This window comes from Chenopodium album, chromosome 13 (assembly GCF_948465745.1).
Source record: "Chenopodium album chromosome 13, dcCheAlbu1.1, whole genome shotgun sequence".
Taxonomy (NCBI): domain Eukaryota; kingdom Viridiplantae; phylum Streptophyta; class Magnoliopsida; order Caryophyllales; family Amaranthaceae; genus Chenopodium; species Chenopodium album.
Window position 1 is genome coordinate 45,453,627 of NC_137846.1, and position 15,504 is coordinate 45,469,130.

The 15,504-nt window shown below is 36.2% G+C and overlaps 1 protein-coding gene across 1 annotated transcript; it reads left to right on the top strand.

Moving 5' to 3' along the window:
- The first annotated feature begins 9,270 nt into the window (after positions 1–9,270).
- On the top strand, positions 9,271–13,089 carry LOC145576709 (F-box/LRR-repeat protein At3g48880-like). Its single transcript, XM_081634429.1, has 3 exons — positions 9,271–9,410; positions 10,284–10,633; positions 12,367–13,089. The coding sequence occupies exons 2-3, from the start codon at positions 10,284–10,286 to the stop codon at positions 12,908–12,910; spliced, it is 894 nt and encodes a 297-aa protein (XP_081490555.1). The 5' UTR covers positions 9,271–9,410; the 3' UTR covers positions 12,911–13,089.
- The last annotated feature ends 2,415 nt before the right edge of the window (positions 13,090–15,504 follow it).

The window sequence follows — 15,504 nt, forward strand, 5'->3', positions numbered from 1 at the left end:
TCTGAAATTGTAAAGGGTCCCAATTGCTTACCTCAGGCGTCGTCATTGACATCACCTTTTGACAGGAGCTTCACCTACGCGCTTTTGGTCCCCAGAAAACACCCCAAGATGGCGACTTCAACAGCAAATGCAAGCTCGTAGGTGAAGCTCCTGTCAAATGGTGATTTCTTGCAGAAAATAAAAGTTAGGGTTCTGATTCAACCCTTAAGGGGTAGTTGCAAAGTTGACAGAGAATTAAAGGAAGAAAAAGGGGAAAGATTGATGCTTTTGGATGAATTAATTGAAGAAATTGATGAGAGAAGATGTTTTTTTGAGTTTAGTGTTTCAATTAGAAGGTTAGGTCGAGGGAAATGAAAAAAAAAGGAAGGAAGTTAATAAGGTGGGGCCCTCAACCGGATTTTCTATCGGAAATTCATAAAAGGTGGTAATCTGAAATGTTTTTTAATTTAATGGGTGGTTATTTAAAATAAAAGTTTTAATGGGTGGTAATTTCAAAATAGGACCCCTTTATGGATGGTAATTTACAAATTTTCCTATTAAATATGATTGTTACGATGCTTCCTATTCTCTTCCTAATATTTATGATTGTTAGTATCATGTTAGGGCTAAAGATTTGATTTTTATTGTTTAGTGACATGCTAGGGTTTGTTATTAATCTTGTTAGTATCATGTCTAGGATCTTGCTATTATTATGCCTTAATGTTGATATGATTATTTTAATTATGATTTATGATTATGATTTTATGATTATAATTGTTATAATTTATGATGATTATTATTATTATTATTATTTCATTGTTATAATTTTATTGTCATGATTATAATTATTTTTTTTATTATTTATTATGTTGCTTGATGCTTATTTATTTATTGCTTGATCACACCTTTTATGCATGTTTAAAGGGAATTTTAGTACTTGTAATCACGCTTGATAAGATATTTAATAATCTTGTTTAGGGTTAATTTTGATTATAATTTCAAGTGATCACCAATAATTGATTTATTTGTGCATTAAATTCAACCAACATAGATTAAGCAGGTTTAGGGTTAACCTATTGATTGCATGTTAATTAGAAAGCGCACATGAATACGATCAGAATAAAGTAGAGGCCTATTATTAGGGCAGGTTCAATCTCTTTTAGGTTGGATTTGTACCTTCATCCTCGAACCCTTATTTGGTTCAAGACCTTATGGAGTTGACGATCTCTTGGATCGTTAAGGGGTGTAACCTTCACCCTGTGAACGGTTTACAAGTTCCTAAAAAACTTGTTGGCGACTCTTTTGCTCTATCTTCTTCCCTTTTGGACGCCACCGTACTTTAGTGTATGATCACAGTGGGGTTCAAGCTAGTGGGATTAAGGCTTGAAATTATTCCCTACACTGAGTGACACATGTCACAGATGCCACGTGGCGCGCCACGTCACACCTGTGAGGGGCAAATGTTTTGGGTAATTTTACCCATGCCACGTGGGCCAATCCCTGCTTGACACGTGTCAAACCCTCATTGGTCTCAATGGGACCAATCTCCATTTGACACGTGTCATCCCAAAGACCTGGGAGAAACGGCGGCCTTAGGCCCAAATCCCGAGGTAGCCGCAATGCGGCGCAACCCACTAATGATTAGGGCAATGACCTAATCATGGCACATTTCCTAATGACCCTATAAATAGGGAGAATTACCCCATTTTGGGGGCATCTAAAAAATTATCTAAAATTACCTACATTCTCTTACAACAGAGAAAACACCCGACCGGCTCGGAATTCGAGATGATCTCACCTCAATTTCCGCACCTTTTTCCTTCTCATTCAAGTACAAACTTGATCGTCGGAGGCGGAGCTCCACCCACCCGGAGTCTCCGTTGTTTTGCAGGTACGGGCGCTTCCGGATCAGACCTTGTGCTGTAACTCTCCCGCGAGGGACTAAAAACACCCAAAACATCCCTGATTAACCCTTATCACAACTTATTTGAACTTATCTAAACTTATTTTTCCTGAACTTATCTTATCTAAATTTATTTACCCTTATCTGAACTTATCTGAAATTATTAACCCCGAAATAAGTGAAAATAAGGTGAACAGAATAGGGCCTAAATACCTTATGTTTATAATATTTGTACTGTATGTTCATTTCGTAAAACAGATTTTTTTGAAGAATCCTTCAAATTCACAAAATCAATCAAAATATATCACGAAATAGACAAATAATCAGTGAACATGTTAAAAAAAAAGTTATAAACATTTAGTATATTAAAAATGAACATGTTTTTCATATATTCATATAGTTCAAATTCATTGTATATAATAAAATAAATCGCTAAAAAGTGTTCACTTTTTTGTAGTAAATGTTCATTTTTAATGTACTAATGTTCATTTTGTAATTAATGTTCATTTTTAAACTAATACATGTTCATTTTTCTTACAGAAATTATACAAAAGTTTGATTATAATTATTCCGTCAAAAAATTGATTATATATTTGATTGATTAAGAATAAAAGAAATATATATATATATATATATATATATATATATATATATATATATATATATATATATATATATATATATATAAAGAAAAAAAAAGAGGAGAGAGAAAATAAAATAAAACCCACCTTCTTCTCCATTAGTTCTCTGAAACTTAGAATCATTTTACTAAATGATAAAGGGATGAAGATCATTATTGTAATTATATCATCATTATTGCAAATTTTTGATCAAGAACATTCGTGGTTGGATTTGTGATAAATCAATTGAAATTAAAGAAGGAAGGAGAAAAAACAGAGCAAAAGAAAACTATAATGAAATTTTTGATCGAAAATTTTGATGAGAATTAGGAAAGAAAATAGAAGAGATAGAATTGGGAAGAAGGAAACTAAAAATTTTAAAAAGGAAACAAACTAACGCGGGAAGAACGTTAGAGCTGAGTTGTATGATTTGAGTTTGGGCTGCGTTTCATGCATAAATTCTTGCGTTTCATGTTGTTAGTTGCATAAGGTTGTATGTAAGAATATGCGCGGACCGATTAAGCTAGGACCAAACTCAGACCGGACCGAAAGGATCGGTCCAAAACCCAGACTGGACCACTTTAGACCAATTTAATAATTTATTAAAAAAGAATTCTAGTTTTTTTAATAATTTTATGGAAAACTCGAAAAAAGTAAAGGAAAATCTACACTTTATCATTTTTTTTTTGTATATTTATTACAAAAAAAAACTCATAAATTTAAAGTTTTCTAAGCTTATTAAGGATAATCTTAACCAATATCTAAGGTTTCACACATATTTTTGAAAAAAAATCGGTCCGGTCCAAGACCGGTTTTTATAGGGTTTTGGACCGGACCGGACCAAAGACCGGGAAAATAAATTTTTAGACCGGACTGATTAATTTGGTCCGGTCCGGTCCGGTCGGGGGTCGGTCCGGACCGATTTATGAACACCCCTAATTAGCAGTTTAGCACGAAGCTGTAGAAGATCCAATCTCGGGTATTACATGTTTTATAGTATGAGTTAGGGTTTATGTATTTTTGCTGTAGCGTTTTCCATTTTTTATTTAAATTGGTATATTATGTGTATTTTACCTTTGAAAATTATTCTTGAGGACGTAATCTTGAGGTTTTGTCTAATTTCCTTTAAATTTTTTGAATTCCTTTATGTAATTTCTTTGAATTATTTTTGTGATTTCATATGGGTTGTGACTATTTTGTTGTTTGGGTATTTGGGTTTATTTTGGTACTCGAATTTCTGCTATTTTTATTGCGAAATTTGTGAGAAATTGTTGAAATTTTTTGATGCTTACTTTGTAGTCTTTAAACTCCAAAATTACATCAAAGACACTTGATGTAATTTGTGCAATCTTGAAAATTAAAGGCATATGGTTAGGTGAGGACCATTTGGAGAAGGGGGACCAAACTTGCTCCCCACTCCTCTCCCATTGCCGGCCAACACATTCCCTCAATCCAATCAATGCGCGCCACGTGGCACCCCCACACTTGGGCACCAAGGCACCTAAGTGTGGGATGACAGCCGCTGCCAAGCCTTCAGCCCAGCAAGCCATGCACCAATTGTGCGGGCTGCTTGGACGAGGCCTGCTGCTAACATGCCACGCATCATGCACCATGTGCGGGCTGTTAGCTGCAGCCTGCTAGCATGCCTCGCACTTGGTGCGGGCTGCTAGCCTCGGCCAGCTACTAGTATGCCTTGCACATGGTGTGGGCTGCTAGCTAGCCTTGCTAGCCAAGGTGCGCTAGCACGCACCAGCCAGCCTAGGCTTGGCTTGGTGCGCTTGCTAGCCACCTTGCTAGGCCATATGCCCCTAACACTCGGTTTGCTCGGGGCATTCCGATGCTAGGGGTATTTTGGTAATTTTGTTGGTTTATTAGTAATTTTCTCGTCTCGTCTTTTATTATTTTCGACTCGACTTCCGGCGCTCGGTTTCGACGCTCCAAGCTCGAATTTCCGACGTCTAAATATTAATTACTCGGGCGACTCATTAATTCCCTCTGAATTAATTCGTCGCGTCGGTTCGTTAGTTGCTTGGGTGTGACCCGAAGGGTTCGATCAAGATTAAACTGTAAAATTAATTATACATTAATATTACTGATCGGAAGCAGCCTCCACCCAGGCATTCCGATCACTTGACCTCACTGAATAATTAGCTTTCTAATAATTCCGAACCCTCTATCGGAATAATACACTTGTTCGAATGACATCATTCCTTTAACCATGTTCCCTTAACGTACTCAATCACTGCCGGATAACTTGCCCACCTCGCTTTCATGGTAGCTAGAGCATGATCATACTCCGCCTCGGTTTTTGCATCCATGATACGTTTCCATTTGCCATTTTTAAAACTGCTACCAATCTTCTTGTTTGTGAACATCTTCGTCACCCTAGCCTCCACATCTTTGTTAATGTGCCATCGACAGAGTAAATGCGACATCCCTAGAAACACTTTTCTCAAAGCCGCACATAGCCCAAGTTCACGGTCTGACAAAAATACCGATGGCTCTTTATCAAACCCAATCAACTCCCTTAATCTCTACAACACCCACCGATAGCTAGCCGTGCACTCGTTGCGCATGAAAACATAACCAACTAGAAAATTCTGGTTTGTCGGTGTCACACCTACTATCTTAAAGAACGACATCCCATATTGATTGGTCTTGTAAGTAGAATCCATACCTATGACATGTGGGTATGTGCGGAGTATGTTGACCGTGATCGGGTGCACCATAAATGCATGTTGCAGGACGTTGAGATCATCGGCCATGACCTAGTAAATGTTCTTACTCTCTCTCACCAAATGAAGAAATTGTTGAACAACTCCTCTTCCTTCAGATATCTCCATCCTGAAGTCATTCCGGCAATTGTAAATGTGCCTGATGTTTGGATGATCATCAGGAAATTGCTCTGCAATAGTTGCCATGATGTTACGGGGCGCAACCTTGGACTTTGTCATGTCACGCACAACCTGTTTTGCACCCGGGCTCAATTCGCTAACTTTACGATGACCCTCTTGATACACAATCATTGGGTGGTTATGTGTCCTGGTGTGATAATTTTTCACGCGGATCTTCCAACTATCAGTGGTGAATTCATAATATATCTTGATGTAGAAAGGACAACCATTAGCTTTGGTTTTTGTGTCCTTCCGTATCGCGTTCTCCAAATCTCTCGGCTTGCTCCGCCTTGCATGATCACATTTCAAATATCGATACGGCCGACCATCTCTGGTTTTGTTATATGACGATTTCACCAAAATAAATCCGAGATTTATGGAAACAACATCCGCCCATTTAACTGCATCCTCAAACATTGGAAATAACGTGTCCGTGACGAAATTCCCACTATAATTCACACCATCACCGCCGTCTACATATTCCAAATCCTATACAAATTAAACAAAACAATGGTCTAAGACAATATGTTCTTTTTTATAATATTAATAATAATATTTATAAAACAATATTACAACTAATAATATTATTAACATTAATAACTAATACTAATACTAATACTAATAACAACAATCATAATAACAACAACAATAATAATCATAAACACCACCAACAACAATAACAATAATAACAACAACAATTACAAAATAATTATAACATAATTACTAATAATAATAATAATAATAATAATAATAATAATAATAATAATAATAATAATAATATTGCAAGTTCTCCTCTTACACCGCTTGTCAAGCCCGGTGGTGGTATTCGTCCTATAGCTGTGAGTACTATTTGGCGGCGTCTGGTTTCGAAGGTGGGTGCTATTATGGTTGGCCAGTCTTTAGGTAGTTACTTTGATGGTCTTTAATTTGGCGTTGGGGTTTCTTCGGGTAGTGAGGCAATTCTTCATGCTGTGAATCGGTTGATTGAGGATCGTGGTTCTGAGGTTGGTCTTTCTATGTTATTGGTGGATTTTCATAATGCCTTCAATCTTGTTGATCGTAAGGTCATGTTGCGTGAAGTTCGTCGTCGTTGTCCAGGCATTTCCCGATGGGTTGAATTCTGCTATTCAAATCCAGCCAGATTGTATTATGGGGACCAATCCTTATGGTCGTGTCAGGGAGTGCAGCAGGGTGATCCCCTTGGTCCTCTACTTTTTTCTTTGGTTTTACAGCCCTTGGTTTGTAAAATCAGAGATGTTTTTGACTTATGTCTTCAGGCGTGGTATTTGGATGACGACACTATTATTGATAACACTTTGGTGGTCGGGAAGGTTCTGCAGTTGATTATGGAGGAAGGGCCTCGTTTTGGGTTACATCTCAATGTGGAAAAAATGAAGTTTTCTGGCCTTCTGAGGACCCTCGAAGCAGGCTCGTGGGTGTATTTCCACATAATATTGCTCGACCTTCTCATGGTGTCAAGTTGCTAGGTGGTCCCGCTAGTTCCGATCCCCATTTGGAGGTGACCTTGTGCTGCAGAGGGTGTCCAAGACCATTGCTCTAATGGATAGGGTTGCTAAGCTCGATGATCCCCAGTGTGAGTTGTTGTTGCTTAGGGCATGTACCGGAGTTTCTAAACTCTACTTTGCCTTGCGTACTTGTCCTCCTAGTACTTTTGAGGTGGCTCAGCGCACTTTCGACAAGGCTCTTCGATCTTCCTTGGAGCGTATCGTTACTACTTCGGGGCCTGGGTTTGGCGATTGACAGTGGCGGCTTTCCACCTTACCTTTTGCGTTTGGTGGACTTGGTGTTTATTCCGCAGGTGATGTTCGTCATTATGCTTTTCTTGCCTCTCGGTTACAGTCTGCTGGGTTGCAGACAAAGCTTCTCCGACATGCTAGCGTTGATGGCCTTGGTCGAGCTTTCGCGGATGCGTTGCTTCTGTTTAATGGAACGGTTGGGTCTGACATTTTGAGTAATCCTAGTGAGATCGCTGCCCCTAAAATCATGAAGAAATTGGCAGATATATATATTTCACAAAGGTTACCGCTTCTGCAGAATCTGCCTTTTCTTTGTCTCCTCGTCAGTCGGCATTGTGGAAATCGCAGCAGGGAGATCACACCTCTGCTTGGCTTCGGGCAGTCCCTATTTCTGGGTTGGGTCAGACGATGAACGCAAAGACATACTGATGTGTATTGTGTTACCAGATGGGCGTTCCATTGTTCTCTGTCTCGACGCCGTGCTCTGCTTATTCTCGGGTTTTTACTGGAGATATTTTCGGCGACCACTCGGTGTCATGTGTTGGTATTGTAGGTATTAAACATCGGCATAATGTTGTTCGGGATACACTTGTTGGCATTTGCTACAGATCTGGGATTTCAGCAAGAAAGGAGGTTGACATAGGGTTGTTTGGAGGAAATATCGGGGCCCTTAGACCTGCCGATGTGTTACTTTATTCATGGGATCGTGGTCGCGATGTATGTGTTGATTTGACAGGGTCTTCTCCTTTGACACAGTCATGGCTATCTGACTTCATTCTTGGGCGGGTTGTGGCTGATGCAGTTCATCGAAAGCGGGTTAAGTATGAAGCTCGATGCCAGGCGATTGGATATGGTTTCATTCCCTTCTCCTTTTCTTCGCTTGGGGAATTAGAGAAAGAGGTTGTTGTGTTACTGAAGCGGATTCAGAGGTTCTCGACGACGCAAGACATTGGGGCTCGTGCTGCAGCTCATATCTTTATTGGGGTAGGATTTGCAATAGGTAGAGGAGTGGGGGCCCAGATTGTATCTCGGCTTCCCACTAATTTATTGTAGGTTGTATGACTTTTGTTTTTGAGATAATAATAATAATAATAATAATAATAATAATAATAATATTACTACTAATAACAATAACAATAATAACAACAACAATTACAAAACAATAATAACATTATTACTAATTACTCAAATTATCAAAAACATAATCACAACAACAATAAAAAATAAACTAAACAAAGTAATTTAATTAATATTAAAAAAAAATTCTGGAAAAGGGACATCTGCCCAAAAAATCCGGATGTCCCAAGGTGGATCCGTTTGGAATTTCCGGATCCACCTTGGAAGATCCGGAAATTTTGGGCGGATCCACCCTGGGACATCCGAAATTTTTTGGTGGATGTCCCTTTACCTGAAAATAAAAAAAAAATGCAATATCCGGCGTACGAATGTTCCAGTTGTCCATCATCCAAGACCCGTCGCAAAAACTTGATAATTAAATTTGTGTAAAAAAAACGATTTAAGGTGGTCGTGGGGATCGATTTGGTTTGAAGGTCGTGGGGGACCAATGTGGTGAGCTCGGGATTCACGTGGTACTACTTTGAGGGGACCGTTTGATATAATATGTTCATGACCAACAAAGTCCTCTTTTTATATTACAACTTGCATAAAGGGCATATTTATCCATTCAAGTTAAAATGGGAGCGACAAATAGCAATTCACGGAAAAATTTACAAAATTACCCATCGGGTAGTTTGCGGGTCTTCGGGTTTTCGGGTCGGATCAAACGGGTCGGGTTTTTTTTAACACCCCTTAGTGATACTCAAACAAATTTTCTAACAATAGTAGTTGTTTTTAAGAAAAAACTTAAATAGTAGTTGTTTTAAAAAAGTGGAAAATAAATGATAATGGTTTACAAATTTCCCTAATAATTTTTAAAAAATTCTATATTTGCAAACAACTCAAAAATTCGAGCATTTGCTCGAGCATATTATAATTATAATGGACCTTATAAAGATCCGCCCCATTTATTTACTAGACCGATTTGACCTATTATAAATTGGGGCGGGTCAGGGCTTTTAATGGGGCTCCAACCCATTGAATTGTCCTAATTGAAGAAAAAAAAAAAACCAAAACGGAGGATAAACGAAGCCTACCTCTCCTCGGGCACAAGCCTACCTCTCCTCCACCTGCTCCTGCTCTTCTCTCTCTTTCAGTTCTCCATTAAATACTTGTATCCCCCATTGAAGCAGCTTCTGCGGTAAGTTGTTGTTTCTTTTTGTAATCATCATATCAATTTCACAATCTAGGGTTTATTATTTGATCTAATTTAATTTAATTTTCAGTGCAGTAAATTTAGGGTTCGAATATTGTTTCTAATTACTAAGATTATAACCAGCGATCTTGTTGCTAGAAAAGAAAATTATGAGCCTAATTTGATAATTGAATAAAACATCCCTACAATTATGTAATTTTTCTAGCCTTATTTCATAATTAAATCAAATTTGGTTGCTAATATATTGCAGAACCCTTTAATGTTAGGATTGAACTATGTAATTAGACCTCTTCTACTTGGGCTCAGTTTCTTGTATAAGTTTAGAGTTTTCTAGCATATTAAATTAGCTTCATATATTTGAATTTTGCAATTTTTCAATATTTAAGAACCCTATTGTTATTACTCTACATTTTAATTGGTTATTAGGAGGACTAAGCAAAACTAAATCTGATCCTGATGGTTATTCTACTCACCTCTAATTTGGGCAGTGTCGTAGGGAGTAGAAATATTGATTGGAGAGAAGAAATCATAAGTTAGGTTAGATTTAGTGGAGTAATCTGCCCTATCATAGTTGGTTTTGAAGTAAGCCTGAAGGATGATTTATATTTTAATGTTCTATTTGGTAATCTGCCCTTTCATAGTTTGTTTGCCGACCACACTTATGGAATTAAGGCTTTGATTGATTGATTAATTGGTGACCACTTGAAATATCCTGAGTATCAATAATTTAAACTTCCTGGAGGATGAGTAAGGTTTCAGTGTTTTATTCGATAACCACTTGAAATATCTTGAATAACTATTATTTTAACTTTCTTTGATTGTCTTTTTTTTTTTCCATCATATGTTGCTGTGATAAAGATGCGATTGAAGTTATTTAGGGCGGAAAGTGGCACTACGACAGTGTGGAGTTGGGATGAAATGAACTACGATGTATTGTTAAAGATAATGAAGAGAGTGCCATTGTGGGAGAGGCTTTGTGTAGCGTGTTTGGTGAGCAAGACATGGTTGTCGGCAGTATTAGATTCAATGTCACCCCCTGGTGTGATCAATCTCAAACTCTTTGATTGCCCTAACTTCCAACGAATGAACCATAGATATCTTGTTTTCTTGAAGCGTAGGCTCGATACTATGCCACTTGACTCTTGCTCTGCATTTTATCATGGCGAAACCTTTCTTCAAGAATATAAGTATCGGTATATTGCTCAAAGGTAATTGTTGTATTTATTGTCAATATGTTGTTTTATTCAAGAAATTATTGATTTACCTTAAACTTAGCTTGTTAATTAAAATCAATAATTTATCATTAAACTGTTAATTTGTTTAAATTAGTGAAAGTAAGTTTTAATCGTTAAACTTCATGATTTAAAAATTTGTAAATTATTGGCTAAAATATGTTTTTAATCTATAAAATTCAATTTAGGCCCCATTTACTTCGAGGAGTAAATTATTGGCTAAAATATGTTTTTAATCTATAAAATTCAATTTAGGCTTACTTAGTGGAAGCCCTAGTTAATCTCTGGGATAAACAAAATTTTTTTAATCACATGACATTTTGGTAAATAAATCAACAACTTTATTCAATCATCATCATTGTGGGATGACTTTTATTGAAAAAGTTGTTGATTTATTTACAAAATTGCTATGTGATAAACAAATTTTGTGTAGCTCAGAGATTAATTTGTATTTACCCATTTAGTTCTCTTAATTTTGACTGATTTCACTGCTTTTCTTCTTGGGGTTACTAATTTTACTGATCAAAACTCATTATACTAATTCTTATTGATTAAAGGAAAAATTCACAAGGATAATCCCACCTTTTGCCGGTCTTCTCAAAATAGTTTCACCTTTTAAAAATCTAAGAATAATCCCACCTTTTCTATGAATCTTCTCAAAATGGACCCCTTTCATTTATGACTTGCAACAGGTGAATTGGCCTATGTGGCACTTATTATTGCACAGTTTGTGGGTTTCTATATAACTTGGAATTGCTATGCTATATAATTATCTTCTCCCCTGTCTTCCACGATAAGTGTGCTCCCCATTCTTCTCTTAATCCCTTTTCCCCTTCCTTAAATACACCACCATGCCAGAATTTCAACGTCACATTCTCCATTACAATAATAATCGGAACAATTAAGACTCAATTTTGTAGAAATGTAGAGCACTAATCGCAACAAGCAACTATCAACATTCAACAAACAAGAATCGACAATCACCTATTCAAAAAACACAAAAAAAAAAAAAGGAAAACACAGTTTCATATCCAAGCCACACAATTTCAAAAAATTTAAACAGTAATTCATAAAACAATACCTTAAATTTTGATGCTTAACATCCACCATTGTACTTTATGCGTAATCCCCACAAACCCAACGAATTTTTATTTTATTTTTTGCTAATTTTCTGGTCTTTAATTAATGGAGGGGGAAAGAGCGAGTAATGGTGTTTCAGAAATGGGATGGTAGTTAGGATAACTAATTGATAAGGGAGGGAAAACAAAATAAAAGTCCACCTAATACCGCTTGACCAAGTACCCGGTAAAAGGGTCCAATTCGAGAAGATACATAGAAAAGGTGGGATTATTTTTAGAAGACTTGCCAAAGCTGAGATTATTCTTGTGAATTTTTCCTTGATTAAAACTGATTCATTTGGTAAATTTGAGCTTTTCATTTTAAGAAGTTTAATATGGAATATTCATTAAACATAGGACTTTAATCGGTAGAAACAATTCAAGCTGTAGTATAAGCTTACTACAGCTTTGCTTTTGTAAAAATTAGTAATTACATGGAAGAAAAGCAACATCAAATCAGTTAAATTCAAGTGTAGTTTAGAACCTGACTTGACTCGAGAACAATACCTGACCCAAATGACCTGTTTGCTACATCTACCTCAAATGCTATCTTGTATAGACAATACTTACATGTTTGTATGTACTTTGCAGGACACCTTCCATGCAGAAGTTGATAATACCTCGGGCAGTGCGTACAAATTTTACTTTTATTCTGCCTGCTATGAAATACTGGAAGAAGCTGAAGAAAGTGCAGTGTCCTTCAGTATTAATAGCACAATTTCGAAGAAACTTTACTGAGGTCGAAACTCTGCGGTTATTTGGTGCTGTGGATGATGATATTGCAACAATTATACGTGACAGATGTCCTCAACTCAAGCGATTGAGGCTCGACTATTGTGCATTATCGATCAATGCATTGTCTATTATATTGGATGGCCACAAAGATTTGGAGTTATTGGATACTCGCCATAGTTTTCGTGTTCCTGACTGCAGGATATTGTTTAGCGATTGGGTGTCGCAATATTTAGAGTGGAATGAAGAGGAGATTCGGTGTAAGGCTGCTGGTGTTAAGGTGCACCTGAAATGCGCTCGAGACCGTTGTAGTAAGTGTGCTCCATCTAAGTGTGATTTACCTCTCCGGGACTGTTTTCCTGATCTCAAGCCTTTTAAACCTGATTATCGTGCTCGTCTTTAATCTTATATACTCTTATTTATTTGTATTTCATGCTTATATATTTTTGGGGAGGTTGCAATTTCAGTTAACTATCTAAGGATAATTTCGCAACGACTTCAATCTTTTTGGATGGACTTGCTGATTTACAGTGTAATCGTCTTCCAGCAACCTTTAATTTAAATCTGTTGCAGTTTTTGCTATATGGGAACAACTTAACAAAATTGTAGCTGCTTTAAATGCTTCCTTTACCCTGTTACGGAATTAATTTAGTTCTTAATTCCAAACGTTAAGACTGATTTATTTGGGAAAAGATTTTGGTTATTATTTCTGGGAATGTGTGAGAATAATAAAGCTTTGCGGTTTTTAGATTTTTTTTTTTTAATCTCCGTTTTCGTTTCAGACATGCTTAACTCATTCCCTTACTCCATTATTCTTTTTTATTTGGCAAAAACTAATGTACGTCCGCTTTAGATAATAAGATGATTAAAAGTAGTAATAGTATCTTAAACTAACAGGTTTTTCTACGTTGTATTATTTTTGTGTTTTTCACTTATTTTACATTGTATCATATCTTCATGAAATGTACCCTTATTTCTTATCTATTATGCCCTCGTTGTTAACTTGTCGTTAGGAATTCTGTTAACTTTGTTAGTAATAAGAATTTTTTATGTTATGCACCTATGGTTCTTTGTTTATTCTTATGTACCATTTTTATCAATTTTTAAAAGGAAAATTTGTTCAGAAAAATCTTTTAAATTTTTTGGCCAGAAGAAACCTGTTTTAATTTTTTTGTTCAAGACAACCAAGTGAGAGTTTCCGATGTTGACTCACACTTTTCCGGCGTTGACCACCCCTTTCCCATCATGTGCGCGACTCACGTGACTCTTAAATCTCTTTTCACACCCCTTTTCCTAATTCCAATCTTTTTTTCCTCCAACTACACACACTCTCTCTCCTTTCTATAAACAAGCATTGAGGCAATTTATCCCCTCCCATGATTATCATGGATCCATGAAGTCCTCTTCGCAACAGGAAATCCATACCCACACCACAAATCACCTCCTTGTACCATAATTGCTGCATAATTGAGAAAGTTTAAAAGGGAGAGAAAACCCCTAATTTCTAATCAACTTTCGAAACCTTAAGAGTTGGACAAATTAAGCAATTACCTCTGGTAGAAACTAGTTGGGAATGCCTTCGATTGCTTCGAATTCACTGGATTTCAACAATGGCTTGTTCACATAGAGGAGAGAAAGAGGAGAGTGAGAAGGAGAGAGGGTGGAGAGTGAGCAAGAGACAGAGTGTGTAATTGAAGGGGAAAAGGATTGGAATTAGGAAAATGGGGGTGTGATTAGAGATTTAAGAGTCACGTAAGTCGCACATAAGGGATAAAGGGTGGTCAACGCCAAAAAAGTGTGAGTAACATCGCAAAGTCTCACTTGGTTGCCTTGATCAAAATAAATTTTTAAATAGGTTTCTCCTGGCCAAAAAATTTTTAAAAGGTTTTTCTGAACAAAATGCTCAATTTAAAATTAATGGTTTTTCTGAACAAAATTTCCATTTTAAAATGAGAAATTATATTCCACAATTAAATGTCCAATTGATAATGGATGTCAAAGCATTATTAAATGAGTCTCAAAATAAAAAAAAAATATATTACTCTCCTTTTCGAAATGAATACATTATTTTAACTTATACAATATTTACCTACACCACTTTAAGGTCTTTAACTAATATTAGTGTTAAATATAGTCATATTCGTACTTGTTAGAATCGTCTCAATTTATAATTTTTGAATATCAATTTTTCTTTTATAATTTGTATTTATTGGTAATTAAATTAATTATTAGTCAAACTCATACGTTTATTTCTAAGTTTTACCTTTTCTCAGTTTTAATTTTTTATTTTTTTGAAACTCGTTTAATGATGCTTTGACACTCTCCTCTTTTTCTCTCTTCTAGGGTTTCTCCAAAATCTTGGTCGTTTAGGCCAGAAATAGTCTAGAAATAGTCTATTTTCTTCGGAAATTAGACTATTTCCGACCCTTTTACCTTAATTATCTTTAGTTTTGTTATTTAGGTTTCAATAAATCTACACAAGTAGTGTAGAGATATTCGTCCGTCTCCCTTTGGTGGAGTGTCTCCCTATGGTGGAGTCGATAGTTTTTTGTTGTTTACTTGTTTGTTTATGTTTAGGGTTTGTTTGTGTGTTAGGGTTTATCAAAAAGGTAATCATCTTTTGCCCTATTGTCAGTTCATTGGTAAAGATTTGTTCGGGATCGCAACAACTGTCAAGTTTTCAAATGCGTTCAAGCGAATCAGATGAAAATCATCCTTATTACGACTACAACTAATCGTTAGACCATCAAAAGGTTGTATATTCCAGCGATGTGTGCGAGAGATGTACCACAGTGCAAGATTTTTTTTCAATGATCGTAGCTTTGATGAAGGAAACCCTAATTTAATTCAATTTTATGTATTTGTTAATTTAGATTTCATTTATAGATGTTGGATGGCTTTTTATTAATGGATTGATTTGTTTCAAAAAAATGATGCTTTGACATCCATTATCAATGTACATTAATGATGACATTTTTCATTTTAAAATTGATAAAA